At 34.2% G+C, this 19571-nt stretch overlaps 1 protein-coding gene across 1 annotated transcript; it reads left to right on the top strand.

Moving 5' to 3' along the window:
• Nucleotides 1–9623: 9623 nt before the first annotated feature.
• LOC139995027 (very long chain fatty acid elongase AAEL008004) lies at nt 9624–18583 on the top strand. The gene is made up of 5 exons (XM_072018172.1): nt 9624–9735; nt 9824–9861; nt 14909–15160; nt 15282–15525; nt 16347–18583. The coding sequence occupies exons 3-5, from the start codon at nt 14909–14911 to the stop codon at nt 16811–16813; spliced, it is 963 nt and encodes a 320-aa protein (XP_071874273.1). The 5' UTR covers nt 9624–9735; nt 9824–9861; the 3' UTR covers nt 16814–18583.
• Nucleotides 18584–19571: the final 988 nt, after the last annotated feature.

Raw genomic sequence — 19571 nt, 5'->3', positions numbered from 1 at the left:
ACGTACATCTACATTACAACACACGAAAGAGAAAAAAATGAATAGGAAGAATAACGATGAAGTAACAACTACGCGAAGATAAAAAGCTATTAACTGAATGAAGAGAAGGATTGATGAGGCCATAAATTATTATCAAGAGAAGAATAAAAAGCTTCGGGAACATATAATAAAACCAATCACTAATCATCCATTTTTCCTCTTATAACGACCAATTACTTCTACTAGCTGAATACAGATGTAAATTTATCAGGTATATGAGTTAAAAAATATAATGCAAGAAAAGTTTATTCATATTGTTAAACAAGAGCAACTTGTCATCAAGCGGATATGATTTGTACAACTCCGTGGGAACGAATAAAATTAATTTATTAATAATAGATTAATATTATATTATCCAAATCCAGAACATTCTTGTCGATTTGTGTCGATATATAATACAATATATAATACACTTGCCAAAATTCCATTTGAGGCTACGATTCGTAGCTCTAATATACCTCTAAGAGGTACATTATATGGTACATATATAATACATATGCGCATACATGTAGATATTACACGCTTAAACTTTCTTTGTACGACAAAGACTCAATTATTCATTCACAAATATATTTTTTTTCTTTCGTTCTGATGTTTGCGTACCATATTTGTCGTTTAAAATTAGTGGGATATTGCTTGTCTGTATTAAAGGTCATATTATCCAAATAATAGACACAACATTCAGTATCACGTTCAAGAACTTTATGGGATTCATTTTACATTATATGTTCTGAACAATTCAAATTGAAGGACACATCAAACAAAACTGTTATCAATTCTTGGAGGACCATATAATATACGGTGTTTCTGCTGTCCAAAAATTAGTCGACAGAATAATTATCGAGAAACTATCAATGATTAAATTTCACGTATCTAACCTTGGATAATCGACAGTCTATCGCGTAAATGTCGCGTGAGACTGATACGTGTACAAATATATAGAAGTACTACACGTATATAGTGCGTACTTCATAGGTTCCCTAAAATACGGCAGCAAAACAGGTGAAATCGTTTAATCATCTGCTACCTGCAGTAGAAAGAACTACGCTCTTCAACGAATAAATATTTTGTTAAAAATATTTACAGACTAATCGGTATAAGTTTTTCTAAGATGTATTATAATTTTACTATTCGTTGTGATAAAATAAATTAATATAACACTTTTTTCCTGATAATGATACACAGAAAAATTCTAGAGTTTCATGAATATAGAATGAAAATGGTTCATAATTATGGAATTTTACGCTTCGTGTTCCTTATATCGGAACAACCAATATAATCAGCAAGTAAAATACGGTAATCGATGAGATCAGACTATGCATATTCGCAAGTACATTTTGTTTATTCAACAAAATCATCGGATGAAGAAAATGCTTGAATGAACGCGTCTAAATAACCAGACAAGTAACAGATACAACTTTTAACAAACGTTCAAATTAAAATAGCCTGCGAAAACTGCGATTGAATATGTAATTACATGGAACAGAGTATCCGAGAAGTATTTTCATATGCAATAGTATTCCACATATGTATAGGACATTTAAAATATTCCGCATCGGTTAAAATCGTAGCTATCTTTATTTGTACATACAGGAAAGTTCACGCATCGTGCACATCTCCGATAACTTCTAAAGTATGTGTTGTATGAATAGATTTTCGATAATTTGCAATAGAGCTGCATCGTTTATAGGGGCAAATTGTTGTTTGTTGTTTGTTGTTTGTTGTTTGTTGTTTGTTGTTTGTTGTTTGTTGTTTGTTGTTTGTTGTTTGTTGTTTGTTGTTTGTTGTTTGTTGTTTGTTGTTTGTTGTTTGTTGTTTGTTGTTTGTTGTTTGTTGTTTGTTGTTTGTTGTTTGTTGTTTGTTGTTTGTTGTTTGTTGTTTGTTGTTTGTTGTTTGTTGTTTGTTGTTTGTTGTTTGTTGTTTGTTGTTTGTTGTTTGTTGTTTGTTGTTTGTTGTTTGTTGTTTGTTGTTTGTTGTTTGTTGTTTGTTGTTTGTTGTTTGTTGTTTGTTGTTTGTTGTTTGTTGTTTGTTGTTTGTTGTTTGTTGTTTGCAAGAATAGCCCATTAGGATATACAAAGTTAATATACATATCTACACATCAAAAATAAGCGTTACAGCTACAACTACAACAAACTACAGTGGGGTACGGTAGGCATATCAACATTTTGGTAATAGAAGAAAATTCAAAGAATATATCAATTGCGGAAAATACATTATTAATATTTAAAATAACACAGTCGTCCTTAAAATCTCCGAAACTACTCCACCTATAAAAAAAAGTATATGCATTACTACATGATGCACGCCTCCAAATCATGCAACTTTTGTATAAAAAACCTTTTCATATAACGCGACTTATTCGAGGTGTACAATTTGCGTGAACCACGTATACCGTATAACTATGACTATAGTTATATATAGTATAAACAGGTGCGTTATGCATACTAAGGAAAGCAATAAGAGTATAAAAATATTCCTACATCGATGATGAAAAATCTCCATTATTATTAACCTTCGAACTTCAGAGCCTTGATCTACGTATATCTACGTACGTCTGAACCGCAGACGTTTACCTGTTCCTAATTTCCTAAGTTGCATTTACACTCAGTTACCTTTCTCTTGCATTTATTTGATCCTCACGAATTTCTGCTCAAGTTTTACCGCATATACGTATTTAAGATTTTTTTCTTCTTATTTTGCTTCTTGTTTCATAACTGATACTTTGTTGCCGAACATTGTCGCATACGAAATTTTATAAATAGAACAGAACCCAGAGATCTTTAACGACGCGACGCGATAAAGTCGATAAGGACTAAGACATCTATATCTAGCTTAGTCGATGAATACGATTTTCATTGACGTTGAAATGATATGATAAATACCTGCACGTGACACTTGACCCATTCAACATGCAAATTCTACAATTTCTCCTTAATATATTACTTTTCAAATTCGATGTCTTCGAATACAAAATTAAGCGGACTAGAAGATCGGTCAGCGGTAATGAGAAAGATATGTATACATACCTATGTTTTATGTCGAAAATCATTTTCTTCACCTGTTAGTTTGTGAACTTTTTTAAACATATTTATTACTACAATTCATATTATGTTTATCATTTACAAAACCTTCAGTTGCGTCAAAAAAATCCGATTGACGACAATTTAAGTTATAGTAAATTGATTTGAACGATCTTTTAAAAAAACAGAATGGCTGCCAAAATTTATAGGTTTCATTCAGAATACTTCAATTGTAAGATATTTTTATGTTTACTTAGTCGTGTATTTAGCGATCAATAATGTTTTGTCGAATTCGAAAGCTTTTTGTTGTAGTTATACTATTTTAACACTCTTTTGTATGTCAAATGTAATATCTCGTTGACCACCATATTTCTATCATAAATTAATATGTATTTGTATGCACTAGTTTTATCTGAAAAGCATGAAAAATCGTTTACGTAGCCGATAATATGACTATTATATATAAAATACTCCTAATTATAACATGCGTAATTGTTGACCTCGGTCGCGATAGTCTTAGTCCAGATTCCACGCTGGCAATGTGCGTAATATCTACTTTCAAGACTTTTAGCGAATTTTCTACAAGTCAATTTTATTCATTAATCCATGAAATGAATAATAACACTTTTAATATTTCATGATGCTAGGGTCCGAGGTTAGTAGAATAAGTTGGAGAAATGCAAACTTCTATGAATTGTATTGTAATTGACGGAGATTTAAATGCAAATTCGTAAATTATGTAAAGAACGATACACAATACTAATAAACACTTACTACTAAACACAATAAAGTTAATAATCATGGTGACTAAACATTTCTAAACAGTAAAATATGAAATAATTGCGAGCAAATAAGATTTGTTCATTTAACGTTAACACCGTATACATACAAGACCTGTACTTTTGTGTAATAATGACAGGTGTGTTTTTAAACATGCTGTTAAGCAAGAAAGTCGAATTTCATGATACAAGCACATCGACGGTTTCGGGCCCGTGAAGCACTATACTATTGACGAGAACTCAAATATCGAACATATCATGATCATTCAGCCAACTTTGAAAGTGGAGTGACCTTCATGCAAAAAAGTTTGAAGATGTATTCTCAATGACAGGGCGAGTATTAGCCTAACTAACTTGACAGTTAACAGTACATTGTAGGGAAATAACGGCATTCTAATACCGAATAAAGAATTTATAGAAATATCAGGATGTAGAAACGCAACAATATTTTATATAGTTTTAGCATAACTTTATTAACAATTTAATTTGAACAAATTTAATGGGATGTCTATAGTTACGTAAAAATTGTTTTCTAAAGACTACAGAGTGCTAACATATTAATTTTCGGCATCAAAACGCGGTAAGAAAAAGCTGGGGAAAAAATATAAATTTTCACGATAGGAATTAATAATGACGTAAATGATTTTACTTTCGTCGAATACGCGGGAAAATCGCGGAATCTTTTACGAAATGCGTCGTCATTGTATCGCGTCTTCTTTCGTTCCTGATGTTTGTTTTGCATAATCCTCAAAATAAACTTTTATGGATTGCCGATCGCCTTTTTCCTTTTGGTACTTCGTTAGTCGAAGAAGTGTGAATAACTTTTCACTCGAAAACGTGTGATATTTATCAGGATGATAAGGCGGGAATTGCTGCTAAAAATATTGCAAAGTTTGACCGGTCACGCGTGTTTAGATTTAATTATCACCTCCGATCTTATGTATGCACGTATTTTTAAATATACTTCATTTAAATAAACTTACATATTCTTAAGTAACGTCAATGTATATTGCACATTCCGTATATTTAATAATTAATTTTTCGAACAATAGGTACATAATTTTAATTCATTTCTAACTTGATATTATCGGAAATATCTACGTCTTTCTACAGAAATTTGCCTTTAATTTTACACGTCTAAGTCGCGAATTTTTGTTTTTATATCTTAAATATGTCGAACAGTCTCATTGTTTTGAAAATGTCAACACAAGGCAAATGAAATTGAAATATTTAGAGGATCATTTGCTACCCCCTGTGTAGTAACATGAAAATTGTTATTCGCTGATCCGATGTATAAATTTTCGATTTATACAACGAAAATATACTAGATTATATATATACATATCCTATTTGCCAATATAGATATAGTGCAAGATATTACAAGTTTCCCGAGCCACTCTGAAAAATTATCTATTTTTCTACGAACAATCTACGTAATACAATCATCGTACAGGTAGTTTTTCTCATTATTTTCATTAAAAAACCACATAAAAAAGAAGCAATCAAAGGGGTTAAAATAACTCATGTAAATATCCTGCGCTCGTGATTCGCGTAATCGTGTAATTATAAAAAAATGCCTTTGTTTTTCTCTTGTGAACCGTCCAATCCGCCGTGCTACTCGTAAAACTAAAATACTTCGATTATTTGAAACATTGCTTGAACATTCTATCTGACAGCAACATAAAGACTATGAAGTTAGAAAAGACCGATTCTTACTCGAACAGATGCAATAAAGTAGTCGAATAGCACGTTTTAACGATGGAAATATCGGTTTCAACAGTTTACAGAATGCATTCTCTTTACAAAGATAATGAAATTCGATTGTAACACCGGATATTTTTCTTTGTTCAAAATAAATAAAACAAACATAATAATTATTATTAACATAAGAATAATATTTCAATATTTCTAATTTGGGAAAGATATGAATAATGCATTTTTTATTAATATGAATAATTCGTGTTTGTTATATGCTTAATATGTTTGCATCGTATAAATAAAACATCGTACAATAAGGTGTAGCGGTGAAATATAACATCTCTCTTAAATCTTCCTATATTTTACATTTTCTTTCAACACGAGGCTGAATTAAATCATAGGAAAAGATATTGATATTGATATAACAAGATATTGATATAAAAGTATAGGAAAAACTTGTTCGATGTCTGCCTATCTTTTATCAAGAACGTCTTTGTGTCCTTTATTTATCAACTAGAGAGACCACCCAACTTCATAAATCGATTTGCACACGACGTCAAATCACATGTAGGAGGAACTAATAGTGCTCGATCGCGAGTTCCATGGATGCGGGTGTGTTGCGCGCCTATCGAATACCAATTATTATTGGCCACGCGTCGTGACTGGTAATGGAATAAATAATATCGCATACGATTTAATACAGGATATGGTAAAATATGTGTATAGAAATAAATAAATTCGGTTCCCTTGTCAATATAATATGTATTTCATTTCTTATGTAATATTCAAATCGATGTATCTTATGTGAATATCAAGCACGAATAAAAATTTTGATAGAAAAAGACCAAAGAAATATTTTTTGTCCTCTCAAAAAGTCAAATGTATTTACAGAAGATAGCGGAAGATACAAAAACATACTCTAGAGGATCGAAATAAATTTTAAATGGATTCCATTCGTACCTGTCACCTATAGGTTCTATGCAATCATCCGAAATGAAAGCCACGTTCTTTACAGGTCGTTTTAATACAGTTGCAAAACGAAAGTGAAAATAGTTGTAGGAATATCGCGACAAGAACAAAATTCGTGTTATAAAGTTCGAATCCCTAAGCTTTATTCCTTTCCTAACGTAGAAGAGGCCATCGCACCGGGCAAAACCGCAGGTTTTCAAGGTTAAAAGTGGTCCACCTTGCAGATAATTTTTAGTCGAGCCGACTACGCTCACCGTCCACTTGTTATATTATTTGGCCGGGAATATACAAATTCTGAGAGAATACAAATTCATGGACCTAACGTAATAGGTCAAATATAGTTTTAACATACAAAGGGAATTTACTTTTTACCAATATAATCGTAATGTGAAATTACTCGTATATGTTTAGCAGCATGGAGTATGACATGGTTAAACCGTGAAAGGTCATTGATGCTTAACAGAAAGTCGACAATGGCGGAAAAAGACAGTAAAAATTTCCACGCTATTAGACGAGTTCTGAAACCTTGGCTGTTTCCTGCGTCTTGACCTGTAACATCACGCAAGGCTACTATGTCTGATTAATCATTTAAACTGTTCGATGACGCCTATAGTACATACTATGTAAATGTATTTATGTAAACATTTCTGTACATTAACAGTGATATAGTTTTCTATGCTAATTTATATTTCCGGCACAGTGAATCGAATGAAAATTGTCGATCGACTGAACATGACCTTTGGAAGATTCAAGTAACACGTAAAGACGTAACTAATATAAGAAGAAATTCATCTAACTAGTTTACCTCATTGATATTTCTACGTCGAAGTAATTATACCTGTGTCATAAAAACTCCGTTCAGTGTAAGAAGTGGACAGACACGACCCGATCAATAAATAATTTGACTTTGTATGTGATACACGATGTATTATTTATTACATTAGAGACATCGATAGAATCGATAAATAAATTGTGAAATAAAATTAAAAAAAAAAAAAGGCAAAGAAAATTTTGGAGCCAATAAAGAAAATAAGTGATTCTAGTTCGTTTATGTTAAATAATAAAAGTGATAATTTTTTAAATAAATAAATCTTATTGAAAACCTAACGCTCGAAACTGTCGCACGACACATGAAAAAAATATAAAGTTCTCAGTGTAAAGATCGTTTCATTTCACAAAACAAACAGTGTATCAGCTTTGAAATTTTTTTCTTATTTTTAAATCATTTACTGTTCTCCAAAGTCTGAAATTTTTCCACATTTCAAAATATTATTCTTCCATATTAAAAATAGTTATTTCACTATCACATTCGAGAAATTAATTCAGGTAGCATAAAAAGAAGTTTACCAATTATTAAATAAAGCATTCTGATTTGACGTAGAAATGCAAAGCAAAAAGCTTCACGTAAGATACTAATCATTAGCATCAACTTACTCTCTATGGAATGGAAAAGTTAGATTAATTAAGAATAAACAGGTATCCTGACAATTGATTGTTCTTTTATTTATAGATTATAACAACTTTGTACACGAATTCTCACTTAACTGCAAGGTGGATTTTTCTCTGGAATGCGACCATCTTAAAGTATTATATTTCTTTAATTTCCTAGACTCCAACTGTTCAAATTTTATTATTCAATATGAAATTCCGTAAGACCACTACCTTCTAAAAATACTTTCGACGTTTTGTTAATATTTCACCGCTATTTTGCTGTAGGCAATAACGATTATTCTCAGATATTGAATTTCGAAAAATCGAACTGTTAAAATCAGCTACGTCCAGTTTTATAGTCGTTTAACTAATTATTTATTTAATTATAATATAAACAAATGTTTCGTTTTCGACTCATCTCATATGAATAGACTATCTTCTCGGTCGTGCACAATGATAGATAGCATTCAACAATCCAAATAACATAATGATGCAAATGAGTACAGTAAAGTCCTCCTAGGACACAGTTAATTCATTCCGTGCTAAGCACATCGGAGCCGTGTTAAACAAAACCAACCTGATGGAAACACTCGTGCTGTATGAAGTTTGTCTAAGTTTATTAGTGCTATGTGAAACCATATTGCAATTTTTGCACCGTGTTATATCGAAATCGTATTTTCGGAATAACGTGTTGTAGGAGACTTGAGCGTCCATACATATTATATCAATAAATCAATCATTAACATAAAGCGAAAAACAGTAGTACTTAACTAATTGCGTCGTATGAATATTTCATTGTGTCGATACGACCACGATATACCCAGCTTCGATGCTGCTCGCACTAAAAACTGCGTCATAAACAACGAATACCAAAAATTCAAGTTAGAACTTTGTCCGGAGGTCTTATATTGTGTACGATTGCGTAATCAGTCTTGCTTAAGCGCTATTTGAGAGATTACATAGTAGTAAGGTAGTAATGAAGAAAAAAAAATACCGTCCCGATATTGAGAATTTAGCCGATCACGGCGTCTCACCGGCTACACTACACATTAAGTATTCATCATTCGATTACCTGAAGAATACTAAGCGGCACAAGCAGAAAAATAAGGAAAAAATAAAAGCGGTTTCGACATTTTAACATTCGTGATGTCGAGCTGTACGGTATAACTGGTACGTATTGCTTTGATATCAATCCTGATTGCAGCGAATCTTAACTTGACCCGAACACGAACAGTTACAGACGATAAACACGTAGCGTAGATAAACAGGTACTTCGAGTATCACAAAAGCAACTAAAACACATGACGAATATATAAATTCATGTGGTGAATCTTTAATAAGGTCGTTCACGTGGAATGACCAATCAAAATCCTAGTAGTCTAAGCCTGGTAAACGTCCTATTAAATCTACTCGTACAAAGGCAAACAACGCGCGTAGATCCTCGGAAACGAGTGGACCATTGTATAATTGTCGTAAACCACTGTCACATTCCCCAAACAGGACAGATCGCTCATGGTTCGAACACGTAGTCTGCAAGGCACACGTACACCCTGGTTATACGACCCTTGAACAGTCGAGAACCATCTACAGGCGGTAGAAAAGCGTCGACTTCTACAGAAGTTGGTGGGATCGGTGTTCTACCCCACATACGGTAACCAACGTGCACACACGGATGTGCCGATATAAAACACCGTTTTCATCGTGGAACTTCAGTTTCTTCGAACGTAGTCAAACAAGAAGGTTCTCTCCTAGAGAATCGAGTTATATTACATTTTAAGGCAATTGTGCACTCGCATCTCGTAAGACTTTGGGTTCGATATAATTTTGACGCGATCTAGTCCGCGGAAAGAAGACCATAAACATTGGTGTTGTTTTTTTCTTATTTAGCTGCCTCCTAGATCGGGCCAGCTCGTTATCAAATCACGGTAGGTAAAAGATTTCGGTTGCAGACGTGTGTGAATTTCAAATAAAAGATCGGTTAATAGATACTGGAGAGGATCGGTTAAGGTTTTGTCGACATTTGGCTTCGATCTGTATTGAATCGTACTGTTATAGAACATATTAAATATTCATAACTGAATATATTTTATTGCCATTGTTAAATATTTCGTTTGTTTTACGATCAACATATTTCGCGAAAGACATGTTCCTCGTCGGGCAATTTGTATCGTTTCATGACGGATCTGGGCCAGACAAGGTTTACAGAAGAAATTGCTGTGTTTACATGGAATCGTTTACACAAGAAACAGAGGAACAGCTAAACCAAATTTAGACAGGTCTTGTCACTGCCATAAACGATCTTATTTTGCTTTGTTCATCGCGATCTAGCGGGCGAAAAATGATATGAAATTTTTACTTAACAAGATATGTGCTTTTAGTCATATGGAGTGAAGGAAATTAACATCTCATAAACCATAACTTAGAAATTTTAGTAATCTTAGAATATAAAAAGGACATCAGTTTTTGTGTAGCGTGTGAAAATCATTAATCCAAGTGAGAGTCCACGCGAAGGCGTTCATTACGAAGAACAATTATGTTAAGATTACGGAAATTCTAATTACCGCTAAGTGTCATCATTAAGTTCGTAATTCAACTAGAAATTAGATATAACATGACAAATCATGGTAATGCCCACTTGCCAAAGTGGCAAATACCTTTAAATTAGAATCACAGTTACATTTTCGCAATATTTTAAACATCCGTGTGATTTAATAAAATTATCTCAACTGTAAGCGACCAGCCTTCATTCTATAACACATACTATTTAATTGTGAATTTCACGGAATTTCTTTTATCGAGTCGATCAATCGATTCTACCCGCTCGATAATAGTCCTCGTTCAAGTAGCTCTTTCAAGAAGCTTTTATCGTGATTTTCAAATATTCGTCGATCGATTTTATTCTCGAACCAGCTGTGTTGCAACTGGCTAAGACCGTTAGGATGATATTTTCAGTGTTTCCGCGAAAGTAAGCTGCCGGAAAACGAATAAAATTTGTTTAAAATCTACTTTGGAACTTCGTTCGTCTGCATACACACTTAATGCTCGCACAAGACGTCATAATTATTTCCACTTAGCATCTCCATTTTCCCAAAACAACATATTTCTTTAACTAAACAGCTAATCAATACAAAAAGAGATTTAACGTTTTCTTAACTATCTCGCAGACAATAGATCGATCGATCGCTGAATTTGGCGGGCAATCGTGATAATTGTACGCGCTGGAACGCTATCGTTATCTCGTAACAAAGGCATTGCATTCGTTGCTTTCTTCGCTTAAGGCTCAAGTCTTAAAATAAAGAGCGAAGGATGCACCTGACTCGGCAGCAAACAGTGCTTAACAAGCGGGAATTGTCAAGGGAACAGTGATTTCAATTGCAACGCGCAACACCACATTCGCCAGACTTCCACATTCTAGACTTTACATTGCAAATCTGTTTCTTAATGCGTCTTCGATATATAATGACCCATTCAGGATCCTGGCTGATTTGAATTGCGTGTGCGTTACACGTTTCTTGAAAAAAAAAAAAAAAAAAACAATAAAAAGAAATAAAAAAGTACTAGTTCCACGGAAAACCTCGGCTTAAGACGAACTTACTGCCTCAATCACTTTTCCATACATTATCAAGCCGCGATTCACAGGTTATTTATTGGACAGAATTTCCTCTTGTTCTTCGTATTTTATCGACATTAGTCGTACGTGCAATGAAGTTAGTAATTATCGCGATATAGCGACTGCGATTGAAATCAAATATTTCTAATACCACTCGTATTTCATGCAATTAGCCGTAAAAAAAGTAACGAATTAGATTAACAAATTTGAAGAAAATACAACGGAATCATTGATAATAGATGTGAATTTTTGTTTCAAGTTTAATGCTAATGTTCTTGTTAAAATATTATAAGGTCTTTTGTTTATTGAAAGAAGAATGAGATTGGCATATAGAAGTTCAAGAACAACAGCAGGATCAGAAAAGTAAACAAATATAGTAATATAAGAGCAAGAAAAGACATTGATGAATAAGAAAGAACAGTAGGTAATTATAATCGTCCTTGAGCTTCTGTGGATATTTTTCTATGGGAAATTTGATCTTCCTCGTTAAACTTTGATCTCACTGGTGACACTTTACAGTCACTTTTACGATTTACTTCCTAATACCAGTCCACCTCGCAGTTATTAATAACTATTTGTACATATTGTAGTCATATACGCTACTTCTGATGTGCTAAGAAATTGTTTCGTCTTCAAAGAACACTGATGCATTGACTTGGCATTAATCGAAATGTCCAACATTCAGCAAACAATAATAAAAATATTTGCGTCGGCTCGTCTGCTTAGTATTTATTTTATGTAAATCTATGAAGTATTTTGCGCAACGTAGAAAATAGAAAAACGAATGCACTGCTTTCAACGCACTGCTTTTAACGCACCAAACCACGAAACTGTGCTACTGTCAAGTGCTACTATCAGCAATCGGAAATATTTTAATTCAATTGAACGTGATATCTCCATTTAATCGTAGAGATATTAAATCATCGATATATCTAGACATGGCCGAATAATATCAATTCCGAGCGAATAAACGTTCAGAGGGATGGGTTAGTGAAGAGCAGACAGAACGACAAGATTCAACGACTAGAATCGGACAATAGGTTGGAATATTTCCGTGGCGGAAATAGTAGAGTACTTGGATCGTGAGTGGGCGTTGCAGTGTTCGATGAGGTCACTTGTCTTTCTAAGACTACTCGAACGGCAGTGCAGATCGGATTGCGAAACCTACGCTAGGACAAGCGTGTCTTTCGTACCATTTTTCGACAGACAAACGTTCTTCGAGGAACCCGACTTGCTCGTAGTTTTCTAAATTTCGCAAGCCACTGCGTTGAAAGTCGGCCACGCGACTTTTCGTCGGTGTCGCGAATAATTCGCTAGAAAAGACGAATTAAAGAAAACAATTATGAGAATTGGTTCAAACAGCCGTTCGGAGGTTGAACCGGCCAAAAATAAGCTTTCACAATCGCTACTGGTTATCGCTAAGCTGCGGATGTTTATGTAAAATTTTCATTTTTCTAAATACATATAGCTAGAGAAATGAAACTTAAACAAAAATATGTTTCATCCACTAAATGCGATGATCGTTATACTTTGGTTACTTTAAGTAGTTTTCAACGTGATACGCGTTATGTGTACTTTTTCACCTTTCGATTCTCCATAAATGCATGAACATCTGCAGTCTAGGAATTGCAATTTAAATAGACGAAAAATTGTTTGATAAAGAGCTCTGCGACAATAATGAACTTTATACACGAATTTGAAAATATTTACTATATCGAATAATTTATTATATATATTTATTATATATATTATATTATTATATATATAATAATATATTATAAATATTTACTATATCGAATCACTGAACTGAAAATCTATCTTATCTTTTCTCATACCTGGCTTTGTTTCTCTGTGATAATTGCCATTTCGCTTTCGAACGAATCGATTTTAGCTCGTTGACGTCGACTGGGTAAAAGATTGTCCTTGTTTGGACTAGGCGTGACATAAAAGATCGAGATTCTTCGAAAGAAAACGAGTGTAAACAAGTGTAACCGCGGGCACGTGGAAGCCGTTTAGTGGTATTAGAGAAACTAATGACGCATGATTTTAAGGTAGAATAATGGAATTAAGAAGAAAGTTATTTTCGCTGACATAATATTACGAAAATGCAATCGAGATATTTTTACTATTGTTGTGATTATAAATATGATATAAGATACAAGATAAGATAAAAGATCGACAAACAATTATAGATTACAAGATATTACGAAGATAGGTCAGTCGTCCAAATTGATTCATTTAATTAAAAAAAAAAAAATCATAAAGAAAATACATTTATAGTCGCTACGTCAAAAAGTGGTATTCCCAATTGTATCTAAATCATCAGATGCGAACACCTTTTAGACCTAACATTCGTTAATTCTCAAAAATTCGCAAAATACGATAAATTTCTAATCAGCATTACCAGTTTAAAGTATACACGGAACTAGAGGCAATATTTATTTGTCAAGGACCAATTCGATTGAAAACAGGAACCCGGTACTCCAGTATAATTTATAGTATGGTTGGATGAATAGGCACGAGGATGTTAAGAATATTAAAATATTGAAATATTATTAAACACAAGGAAGAAGACACGATATTTAGAATCTAATCTGCTTAGATTCTTGTGAGACTTGTTTTAATTTCGACGCGTTTTAAAACTATAAAATAAAAAGGATTCGAGTTTGTTAGCATTCGTCTGAAGAAAGAAATTCAAACAACATACACAACTTCTTTCTTACATCGATAACATTACTCTATAAAATGTTTGGAATCGTTGGACGACAAACAGTAACCTGTTAACACGTGGTTTAACCTTATTAAGGAACGGATTTTTCACAATGAGCGCTATCACATGCGACGCATGACAAAATGTTTCACGCGTGCTTCGAGATAAACGTGCGTTGCGTTTGTCTTTCGCGTGACGAGATGTGATTTCGTTGATCGTGTTTTCAACAAAGAATTCCTGGCGCCGCGCCGTTCCAACATTGTTCGCGTTCCTGTTCTCGCGGATGTAGTACATTCGAGGAAATCTCACAACAGTGAAAGCACAAGTCGGCTCTAACTTTTAGTCACGCTGTCAACATCGATCCATAGATTCTCAAACCGCCGTCTGCGTTGGACGATCGTCGAATCGCAAATCGTGAACAGTTTGTTTGTTCGAAACGCAAGTCGATTTCGTCGAACGCACCATTCGATAGAAATTGTGTAGAAGTGATTCTAATCATATCTCTGATCGGTTTGTTGAACCATTGAGTTATGTTTTTCGTGATGAACAAAACCGTTTCGCATCACTGGTAATGAGCGCGATACACAAACAGTAAGAACATAAGTTTCTATTTATAATTTCTATTTATATTATATAAAAACGTGATTTTCAGATGGCACAACTTGTAAGAGCGATATACGATGGCTACCGAGACATAATGGATAACAAGAGCGACCCAAGGGTCAATAATTGGCCAATGATGAGCAGTCCATTCCCGACCATTTTCATCTGCCTATTTTACGCCTACTTTGTCAAGGTTCTAGGTCCTAAGCTCATGGAAAATCGCAAACCTTTCAATCTCAGGAAGGTCATGCTATTCTATAATTTCTTCCAAGTGATGTTATCCACGTGGTTGTTTTACGAGGTATGTGAATCGGTTAGGAAATATGTATAATTTATCTTTATAGCTAAATTATTTCAAAAATATCATGGAAAACAAACAAGTTTTTCGAAACTCGTTGTAATGCATCGTTTATTCGGTGCAGTCCTTAGTATCTGGATGGGGAGGTTACTATTCGTTCCGTTGTCAACCGGTAGACTATTCGGACGACCCGCTGGCAATACGAATGGCACATGGCTGCTGGTGGTACTACTTCTCAAAATTCACCGAATTCTTTGACACTATATTGTTTGTATTGAGAAAAAAGAACAATCATATTTCAATATTGCACGTGATCCATCATGGGTGCATGCCAATATCGGTTTGGTTTGGTGTCAAATTCACTCCTGGTAAGTATTCTCCTACTATGCACACATATACATAAATACATATAATCGAACGATCACCAATACCTCATAACAGATTTTGCACGGTAGTAGAGTCTCGTCGCGTCATGCCTGTTATAAACACTTATTCATTCACGGTAATTGATCGTGAAACATTCCGTCTAAGATAGTGATTTTCTTAGATATCAGCAAGTGGTAAATATGTAATCTGTGATTTTAAGCTGAACTTGGAACAAAGAAGCTTTAACGCCATAACGGTATGGTTTGGAAGAGATGTATTTTTTATAAAAGGTTGAAATTATGCTATATATATTGCTGTATCTGATACCAGAAAATCAGAAAATATCTTCGGTGTAATTACTTTTCTAAATTGTTCGTAGTGAATTCGTCGAGCCGGTTTATTACATTGTCAAAGGGTTAAAGTAAAATGCCTGTTAAATTTTAAAAGGTGGAAAACGGAAGACCTAAATTTAAAAAATTAATCGGGTTAAAATTTGACATAAGACTTGCCTTATGGATTTCTAAAGATCTTCTATATTTTTCATAATATTATTAACGAATAACACTGGATCGAAAAATAAAACTTTCACTATCTCCCATCGTTCATTCCCCGTAATACGTAACGTGCAACAGCTTTGATTCGATACCTGCCATACAAATATAAAAGCTGTATTAATAACCAGTTGGTTCTTAGCCCTGTGTAACTTGCAGGCCAAAGATAGACGTAATACCTATTAGTCTAACGGCTTAGAAGTTTTTCAACGTCGTTAAAATTCGAAACTTCATTAGGAGATAATCGTAACACGATCCACTTTCATTTACAGGCGGTCATGGCTCGTTCTTTGGCATGCTAAACACATTTGTGCATATTGTGATGTACTCATACTACTTTTTGGCTGCTCTCGGACCGAAGATACAGCCGTATCTCTGGTGGAAGAAGTACCTGACTGCGCTACAGATGGTCCAATTCATCCTGGTGGTACTCCACGCTTTCCAACTTCTCTTTATCGACTGCAACTACCCGAAGGTGTTTGTCTGGTGGATCGGGCTGCATGGCGTCATGTTTTACTTCCTGTTCCGCAACTTCTACAATCAGTCATACGGGAAGAAAAGATCTCCCAACGCGTTAACAAAGAAGGAAACTGAGAGCCAGAACGAGAAGAAACAGCAGAACGATGTAAACGAGAACGGTAAAATATACGCGAACGAATACAAAATGGCAACCGGTTACATCTCGGACAGTGGCCTCAGAAACCGCGTGTTTATCGACAACCGCGGTTTCCAAAAATAAAATGCTAGCCATCAGTCTGAATCGCATTATGTGAACATGAATTTGTATTCAACGAATCCATCGATATAACATAAACGGGCAGATTTTATCGTCGTACAATATCGAGAATATCTCGCCAAAGAATATAGAAAGATGATTGAAAACGATCGATTTTCGATATCTAATTTTTCGGATTCACCAAGTAACTCACTTGTTACCTTCTGCGCGGATAAGGATGCGTTTGAATATATTACGAACACTAGCTCGCCTCCTGTGTGTATTCTGTGTCGCGTGTGTAGATTGTGTGATTCTACGATTTGTGTGATTCTATGTGAACGTACATATGCATGATACGTATCGAAGAATGTATGAGACAGAATGACGGCGATACTCCGCTACACCTAACTGTCAACAAGCTAGGGTTACGAGAAATTGCCAAATTTTTCTTTCTAAGCTCTTATCGTCTGTCGTGAAACTTTGTAAATTCGGAACAGAGATTACTTTGTATCTGGAGCGTCAACAACATGGCAGAGAAATTAAGACCGGTTTCACACGGCGATGAGACTATTTTAGTATGAGACATACTACATATACCATGTATACCAATGGAAGCGTTAACACAATGGATTATGAAGAGATGCAATATCGCGATACTGATTTCGTGTATTCCGAGAACATCGGCTGCTGACGATACTTTTCGTACAAAATTAGCAGATCAAAGAAGGATCGACGCAGATGATACATAAGCACAAACGAGACTGTATATTTTATTCTCAGGAGTGTATCTCATACGCGTATCACGTATGTAGCTCATGATGTGAAACCGGCAGCGCCGATCTAGTCGTAACGAACGTTACGGACTTCGTTGCGATTTAGCAACGTTCTTTTTGCTCAATTCATCTATCTAATTAACTTCTACGTTCTATTTTCTCCGTGATTCGTTGTAGATCTTAGTCACTCGGCGGCATACGAGTGACACGAGCGACATTTTACCGCGTAAACTCGCCGTGATCAAATGTCTTTCCTTGTTTTGCTATAAAGAACAACAGAAGCAGACATATGACTGCAGCGTTAGCGGACGGTAAAATATCGTTCATGGAGTTCCCGTGTCATTAGAACTATGCATTCTATCGCGAATGCAAATTAGTCTCAGAACTAAGTATTGCTCGCAAGCAATCGACAAATCGGATCGGATCGTTTGTTGTTGTTGTTGTTGTTGTTGTTTTCAAATGTATTCAACGAATGTTGTTTTGACTAAATTTTGTAGATCTTTCGAGAAAAATGTATCTTGGAAAAGAAGCGCTATTTTGGCATTAGAAACTTTGTGATCAACAGTCGAACGAGCAGTTGAAATTGCATGATATCGTATCTCGCTTTTTATTATCTGCTTTTTCAAATATTGTTAGCTTGTTTTAGTTATTAAGTATTCTATGCCATCGGCTTCTACAACAAGCGCGAGTTATAGATCGAGAACATTAGAATGTGAGTGTTGGCACACATTGCTAATTTCTTTATAATTTGATATCTTTTCCCTTAAGAGTTTACTGTGATAGTTACCGGCCGACACGTATATCCGTTTACAACCAATTTCTAATAAGAATCTATACACAAGCGTTCTTCATTATCCGTTTATAAAATAAAAAAAGCGATTCAAGAGACGTCGATTGAATAATACGAAGTGGATACATATTCAATGCATAGAATAAGTAAATTTGTACAACACAGACTAATAGTAACAAATAAGAGATGTATTTATTTTATGATTAAATTGTGTGATTTTTAATGAACAAATTTATTTCTTTGTTCGTGCCCTTATCGTTACTTCAAATAAAATCTAGAATTAATTATTTAAAAAGTGACCTGCGGGTTGATGCAATTTACATCGAACTTCATAAAGACTCCGACACTGTCGATCATCCTACTCTTCTTGCCAAACTCTTCGCCTTTACTTTAGTTAGCGGGGCATTTCTACAGCGGGAATGCTATTGCAAATAAAACCAGTAGTTTCAATGAAAATGACTTCTGTCTTGGTTTTGTCCGTTTTAAATATTTATAAAGGAACTATACATGGTGAATAATATATTTGTATCCTATACCTCTTTGACTAAGACATATTATGCTTAAAAATTTGGAAAAGTATTATCATTTTTCTTTTCATTACAGATAACCTATTTATATGATTTAAAGTGTGTTCGGATACAGCTGTAAAAATATTTAAGGGGTGATCCATGAAGCTAAAAGAAGAATGGACAACAGCTTACTTCGTACAAGTCAGAGAAAAGAAGATTAGAAACATTAGAAAACGTAAACGATTCTGCGCGACGTTTTGTTCTTATTATTTTTTGCTATTATTTATTAATTTATTTATTAATGTTCTTTTCCACGACTTGTATGAGGTAAGCTACTGTCCATATATCGTTCGATTTAAGGATCCCTGTACATTCCGCTGCTTAGGCTCATCTACTTTCGTTCATGTAAGGTTTGTTCGCACACAGGGACATTTCGGGTAATATTTAATTGTCAATAACCAAAGAACAAAACCGAAAACGCAATCTTTTTATTGTTTATTTTCACCTTCTTGTAGCTTCAAAAGTCAACCCTTAAATTTTTTTACACATGTAGTATATTGAATTTTTATGGGTTTCATTTAGAATTTATTATCGCATGGTAATCGCTTGACATAGAAGACTAAAACAATCGTGATGCTGCGATCGATTATGTGTATCATTCGTAGAGTTTATTAAAAGATTGCGAAACAGATTATCATATAACATAAGAT

Source organism: Bombus fervidus, chromosome 1 (assembly GCF_041682495.2).
Source record: "Bombus fervidus isolate BK054 chromosome 1, iyBomFerv1, whole genome shotgun sequence".
NCBI classification, from domain to species: domain Eukaryota; kingdom Metazoa; phylum Arthropoda; class Insecta; order Hymenoptera; family Apidae; genus Bombus; species Bombus fervidus.
Note: the sequence above shows the minus strand (reverse complement) of the source record. Positions and strands in the feature narration are given on the sequence as shown.

Coding starts and splice junctions, on each gene's coding strand:
- LOC139995027 (XM_072018172.1), top strand. CDS start 14,909: ATGGCACAACTTGTAAGAGCGATATACGATGGCTACCGAGACATAATG. Junction 15,161..15,281: donor CCACGTGGTTGTTTTACGAG/GTATGTGAATCG, acceptor TATTCGGTGCAG/TCCTTAGTATCTGGATGGGG. Junction 15,526..16,346: donor TGGTGTCAAATTCACTCCTG/GTAAGTATTCTC, acceptor TTTCATTTACAG/GCGGTCATGGCTCGTTCTTT.